The sequence below is a fragment of the Cebus imitator genome, unplaced genomic scaffold (genome assembly GCF_001604975.1).
Source record: "Cebus imitator isolate Cc_AM_T3 unplaced genomic scaffold, Cebus_imitator-1.0 Scaffold136, whole genome shotgun sequence".
Classification (NCBI taxonomy): Eukaryota; Metazoa; Chordata; class Mammalia; order Primates; family Cebidae; genus Cebus; species Cebus imitator.
In genome coordinates, this window is record NW_016107451.1 from 1,340,960 (window position 1) to 1,347,822 (window position 6,863).

General features: G+C 55.0%; 1 protein-coding gene across 1 annotated transcript in view; it reads right to left on the reverse strand.

Annotated features, from left to right (window-relative positions):
* Window positions 1-5,089, reverse strand: part of SERPINF1 (serpin family F member 1) — a 15,997-nt gene extending 10,908 nt beyond the window's left edge. Inside the window, exons 1-2 of the mRNA XM_017541653.2 lie at window positions 4,980-5,089; window positions 687-775 (exon numbers count right to left, since the gene is read on the reverse strand). Coding sequence (XP_017397142.1) covers window positions 687-767 — 81 coding nt within the window. The 5' untranslated portion in view covers window positions 768-775; window positions 4,980-5,089. The remainder of the gene's footprint in view (window positions 1-686; window positions 776-4,979) is intronic.
* Window positions 5,090-6,863: the final 1,774 nt, after the last annotated feature.

The window sequence follows — 6,863 nt, forward strand, 5'->3', positions numbered from 1 at the left end:
GCCATTGCACTCCAGCCTGGGTAACAAGAGTGAGACTCTGTCTCAAAAAAAGAACTGAGTTTCTCTTTTTGAGACAGGGTCTGGCTCTGTCACCCAGACTGGACTACAGTGGCACGATTGTGGCTCACTGCAGTCTCTTTTTTTTTTTTTTTTTTAAGACAGAGTCTGGAGATGGTGCCATCTCAGCTCACCACAACCTCCACCGGCCGGGTTCAAGCGATTCTTCTGCCTCAGCCTCCTGAGTAGCTGGGATTACAGGCACACGCCACCACACCCAGCTAATTTTTTGTATTTTTAGTAGAGATGGGGTTTCACCAAAGTGGCCAGGATGGTCTTGAACTCCTGACCTCATGATCCACCCACCTTGGCCTCCCAAAGTGCTGGGATTACAGGCATGAGCCACTGCGCCCGGCCAAGAAAAGATCCTGACTGAAGGGGGCAGCCCCGGGCTTGTTAAAGTGCTTGGATTTTTACTTTTTTGGGGTCTTACTCTTGTCTCCACTCCATTCCATGAAAGGTGAGGCAAAACATTTTCTTTGTTTTGCTGCTGGAGAAACTCCGACCCTGGAGAAGTAAAGGTCAAGCCTGGCCTGGAACCCAGGACTTGGTTCCCTGTCCTGTCTCCGTGCTGCCTGCCAAGGAGGGGCCAGGAATGCTGAGCACGCCCTTCCCACCCGCCTACTGACCTCCTCCGGGCGGCCCGAGGGGTTCTGGCAGCTGCTGTGCCCGAGGAGGGCTCCAATCCAGAGAAGCACCAGGGCCTGCATCCTGGGGCCTGCAGGAAAAGCTCAAGGCAGCAGCCTGGCCCTCACCCCTGCGCTGGCCCTTCCTGGCCACTCCAGGCAGGGCACAGACAATGGGCAGGGGGAGGCATTTTCCCCTGCCACGCCCCCCACCTGGAAGTGGACCCTCAGCTTGAGGGCGAATCCCTCCCAGCAAGGCTCTCCCGCCCCCTGCTGCCCCAGCCCCTCTGCCCCTGCCCTCCCACTCCTTCCCCCCCACCCCCACCCCCACCCCAGGGCCCACAGTCACACCACAAGCTTGAGCTTTCGGGGCACTATCTGCATCAGGGGATGCTCCTTTGAACCTAAAGCTTTTATTTATTTATTTTTGAGATGGAGTGTTGCTCCATTACCCAGGCTGGAGTGCAGTGGAGCGATCTCAGCTCACTGCAACCTCCGCCTCCTGGGGTCAAGCAATTCTCCCGCTTCAGCCTCTTGAGTAGCTGGGACTATGGGCATGTGCCACCATGCCTGGCTAATTTTTCATATTTTAGTAGCAATAGGGTTTCACCGTGTTGCCCAGTCTGGTCTCAAACTCCTGATCGCAGGCAATCTGCCCACCTCAGCCTCCCAAAGTGCTGGGATTACAGGTGTGAGCCACCGCACCCAGCCCCTGAACTGAAAGCTTTTAAAGACCCAGAGCAGGCCAGGTGCAGTGGCTCACGCCTGAAATCCCAACACTTCGGGAGGCCAAGGCCGGTGGATCACAAAAGTCAGGAGTTCCAGACCAGCCTGACCAACATGGTGAAACCCCATCTCTATTAAAAATACAAAAATTAGCCAAGCGTGGTGGCACACACCTGTAATCCCAGCTACTTGGGAGGCTGAGGCAGGAGAATCAAGTGAACCCATGAGGCAGAGATTGCAGTGAGCCAAGATGGTACCACTGCACACCAGCCTGGGCAACAGAGTGAGACTCTGTCTAAAAAAAAAAAAAAAAAAAAAAAGTGATCCAGAGCAGTGGGGCCCCACCCCAGCAGGGCTACTCTGCGTGGAGCGTGGCGGAGCACAAATGTGTACCAAGGCTTGGCCCTGGAAGCAGCCAACCCCCTCCAGTGATCAGACTTGGGGCAGCCGCTCCCAGGAGAAAGGGGCAGAACCCAGGTCTCCTCCATGGAATCACAGGACACCAAGAATGGAGGCATCCAGTCTGGCACCTGCTAGCCCTCCACACTCTCAGACTGCCTTTGGAATTCTCTGGCCTGGAACCCGTGGCCTCACAGGAAGCTCATTCCGTTCTCTGACAGTTCCCTTTCAAAAGCTCTTCCTCCCTTGGCCGGGCGCGGTGGCTCACGTCTGTCATCCCAGCACTTTGGGAGGCTGAGGCGGGCAGATCACCTGAGGTCAGGAGTTCAAGACCAGCCTGGCCAACATGGTGAAAGAAAGCCCATCTCTACAAAAAATAAAAAAATTAGCTGGGCGTGGTGGTGTACGCCTGTAATCCCAGCTCTTCAGGAGGCTGGGGCAGGAGAATCACTTGAACCTAGAAGGCAGAGGTTGCAGTGAGCTGAGATCATGTCACTGCACTCCAGCCTCGTGACAGAATGAGACTCCATCTCAAAAAGAAAAAAAATGTACAATCTGAATGGCCTTGTGTCCCCTGCCCTACCTCCCACGCAGCACACATGATCATCCGTTTATACACACATCCACCCACACGGCACACAGACTTTTTGACTTCCCAGAACAAATTGAATCAGAAAGTTGGGGAGGACATTGTGTGACTCTTGGCTCTAGTCCTTAAAATTAAATCTGATAATCCACTGGACAATATCGCAGGGCACGAAGAAGACTGCCTTTGAGTTTGCTGAGCTTCAGCCTGGCTTGCTTTCTAAACCCGACCTCGAGCCGCGTCTCCGGCCAGAGTTCCAAGACCCCGTGTTCCCGGCCAGCTGCTCTTGCACGAGCTGCGCTGACATGCAGGGAGAAAGCTTTCTGCCGCGCAAGACAGAGGCCCTGCCACCACCCAGGCCTACAGCCGGCCCCACCCAGCTGGCAGGAGCCTCCCCCGAGCCTCTGCAGACTGCTTTATTGGAGACCAAAAATGCAGTGAGGCACACAGGAGGCAAGACAAGAGGAAACCGTGTTCGCTCTCGTTCCTCTGGCCGAACTAAGGAATTGAGGGAGGAGACAGGCTCGTCGGCAGTTGTTTTGTTTTGTTTTTGAGACGAAATCTCGCTCTTGTCCCTCAGGCTGGAGTGCAGTGGCGCGATCTCAGCTCACTGCAACCTTCGCCTCCTGGGTTCAAGCGATTCTCCCGCCTCAGCCTCCTGAGTAGCTGGGATTACAGGTGCAAGCCACCACACCTGGCTAATTTTTGTGTTTTAGTAGAGACGGGGTTTCACCATGTCGGCCAGGCTGGTCTCAAACTCCTGACCTCAGGTGATCTGCCCGCTTTAGCCTCCCAAAGTGCTGGGATGACAGGCGTGAGCCACCGCGCCCGTCCATTATCCTGGCACAGTATTTAAGGATACTAAAGTGACAAATGGACCTGAAGGTGGGACTTCAGTCTTAGTCCCTACAGCCTAAGCCCAAACCCCAGATCAGGGGACAGATCATTGTCACAATGTGGGTAGGCTGAGGTGAAATGAGGGAACCTGGCAGGGAAGGAACATGGGGGCCCAGAGTGTGAACGGCAGGCCGTATCCTCCACCTGAAGCTGTCTGGATAAGGGACGAGGAGAGATGACTGAAAACCCTACTAGGCGGTGAGAGGCAGAGGGTCGGGTCTGCGTGGGGGGCTCGGCACACTCACAATACCCTGTCCACTGTGGCCATTCACGGCTGAGCAGGCGACTTGGCTGGCTGCGGCCACAGGCAATGATGCCACCCTGTCCAAAGGGCACTATCCAAGCCCAACTCCTGTCCTCACCAGGGGGGGAGGGCTCAGGGAGAGGCAGGTCCCCCGCTGCTGCGCCAAGGTCAGGCCTTATTTTCTGACAATTGCCCAGATCAAGAAACACAGAAACTGGGATTTTTGTGACCTTGCCTCCAAGTTAGGTGGATAACAGGCAGACAAACTCAAGCCAAGACATGTGTTTCAGATTAAACCCAGTTCCCAGACAAACCCCTCCACCACCACCTCCTCCTTCCCAGAACCACACAGCCCTCACGCCACATGGCAGCAGGCCTGGCAGACAGTGCAGGGAGGGCACCTCCCCCTTTCCCTGGCTCTCTGGGGGGATTTTGAGGGGTCCCCTCTGGCCTACCACCTGGTGACCGGCTGCAAACAATGTTTCCTGCAGTCTCGGAACCTGAACGCGTCCGCCCAGGGCCCCGTGGAGTTGCACCTCCCACACCCCAGAAGAACCAGCCCCAGAACAGGACTCCCCACCCCCAACCCCACTGAACCTGGGGGCTCACGCTGGGTAGGGCTTCGGCCGGGCAGTGGTGGTGTTTCCGGGAAACCCGCAGCTTTTCTTTTTGGCTTAGACCACCCCTCCCGGGGGCTCACCGCAGAGGAAGCAGGAAGGGTGCCCCCAGCACTGCCCTTCCCTCCAGTCCCCGAGGCCGGGTCCCCCACCCTCCACACCTACATAGTGGGCACTGTTTACCAGAGACCACAACCTCGTCTCCCAGTCTTTACTCACAGCTCATTTAGCCAAGGAGGGTGGTGGGGGCCGGCCAGGACCCAGCTGTCCTGCATCCCAGCCCTCAGGCAGGGCGCCGAGGCCAGCTGCTGGGTGGTGCTGGGAAGTTGCCTTCGCCGTCAGCACCCGCTGATTTTGAGAAGGCAGCAGGGAGCCCAGGGAGCAGAGGCCAGGGCTGGGCGGCAGGGGGGCACCTTCCTGACTGCCTTTGCTGCAAGCAGCTGCCCAAGAGCCCCCTTCCCTCGCGGCTCCAGCCCCTCTGGGTACAGCTCAGACCTGACCCCGCAGCTTAGCTCCCCTTTCTCCCCACAACCACCCCCTCCCCTGTTTCCCCCTCACTTAACTCAAAAGTCCTTCCAGCCTCTTCCGTAGGTGCAGTGGGATTTGGGGATCACTGGGTCCCGGCCTTCTGCCTTGCCCCCCACTCCCTCTGCCCTCGCCCATCCACTCACCCCCGTGCCCAGAAGCAGGGGCTGCCGTCTCCCCACTTCCTGTCCCTTGCACCCCTCTTTTCTTCCTGGGGTGCCCCTGCCTCTCCCGTGTCCCCGCAGCCCAGGGGAGGCTCTCCGGTCTTCCCCAACATCGGAGCAGCCAGGGAGCGACTTTACCTGCGTGCTGCAACTCCGCTCCCAGCCCCGTCCCTCTGAGCCCACACGCGGAGGGGCTGCAGCCAGCACAAGCGCTTTTTTGCTGCTTTCTAATCCAGCGTCCAGCAGGCTTCAGATTACAGCTACTCCTTTCTTAAAGCGACCTGCACTCAGCTTGGATTCTGTGATTGCATCACTATCTGGTGCTAACTTTAACCCACTACTGCGCTGCCCTCCCATACCCCAAGGCGAACACATTTCCACACCTTCCTCTTCCATTAGATTTCCTAAAGGAGCCAGGCGCGGTGGTTCACGTCTGTCATCCCAGCACTTTGGGAGGCTGAGGTGGGAAGATCCTGAGGTCAGCAGATCGAGACCGGCCTGGCCAACATGGTGAAACCCGATCTCTACTGAAAATACAAAAACATTAGCCGAGTGTGGTGGTGGGAGCCTGCAATCCCAGCTACTCCAGAGGCTGCGCGATATGGGAAGTGTTCCTTCATGATTCTTCACGGCTGTTGACTCTGTTTCCCACTCCTCATCTGGTCTCCTGTTGATGGATATTCAGGGAGCCTCCATTATTGGACACTACCAGCGATGCCCCTCTGACGTTCTTGTGTCCACTTCCCTGGGCACATATGTGGGAGTCTTTTGAGCTGGCATCATTAGACGTGGAATTGCTGAGTTCCATTTTGGGGTTTGTCCATCTTTATCTTCCAGGGCTGTCATATGCAACTATGCACAACCTTGACACTTACTGCCAGATTGTTCTTCAAAGTGGCTGTATTACAAAACAGCCAGGCATGGTGGCTCTCGCTTGTCAACCCAGCACTTCGGGAGGCTGAGGCGGGTGAACCACCTGAGGTCAGGAGTTCGAGACCAGCCTGACCAACATGGAGAAACCCCGTCTCTACTGCCTGTACTGAAAATATAAAATTAGCTAGGCGTGGTGGCACATGCCTGTAATCCCAGCTACTCCAGAGGCTGAGGCAGGAGAATTGCTTAAAACTGGGAAGTGGAGGTTGCAGTGAGCTGAGATTGCACCATTGCACTCCACCTGACAAGAGTGAAACTCTGTCTCTAAAACTAAATTAATTAAAAAAATAAGTGGCTGGGCCAGGTGGCTCACGCCTGTAATCCCAGCACTTTGGGAGGCCGAGGCGGGAGGATCACCTGAGGTTGGGCATTGGAGAGCAGCCTGACCAACATGGAGAAACTCCATCTCTACTAAAAATACAAAGTCAGTCGGGCGTGGTGGCACATGCCTGTAGTCCCAGCTACTCGGGAGGCTGAGGCAGGAGACTTGCTTGAACCTGGGAGGCGGAGGTTGCAGTGAACCGAGATCACGACACTGCACTCCAGCCTGGGTGACAGGAGCAAAACTCCGTCTCAAAAAAAAGAAGAAATTAAAATCAAAACAAAAAAAATTGGCTGTATTGGTAGATACCTGTAGGGCTGGAGACTTGCTGCTTCTGTCCTCAGCTGTGCTCGGTTTATTGTCAGACATTTAAATGTTGCCCATTTGATGAGCATGAAATAGATGTCCTGTCCTTATGGTTTTAATTTGCATTTCCTTGATTACTAGTAGGGGGTGACACATATTTTCATAGTTTATTGGCCACTTAGGGTTCTCCTTCCGTGAATTACCTGGGCCTGTTCTTCTGTTGTGCTTCTTTTTCTCACTGACTTCTAGTCCTTTCTGGATTGCAGTTAGTGATCTTTGTCAGCTGTCTGCGTTGCAAATATTCTCTTCCAGCGTGAGGCTTGTCTTCATTTTGTTTTATGGTGGGCTGTTCAATGTCTTGGCTTCCCTGAGCCACAGTGGAAGAAGAATTGTCTTGGGCCACACATAAAATACACTAACACGAATGATACCTTATGAGCTAAAAAAAAAAAAAAAAAAAA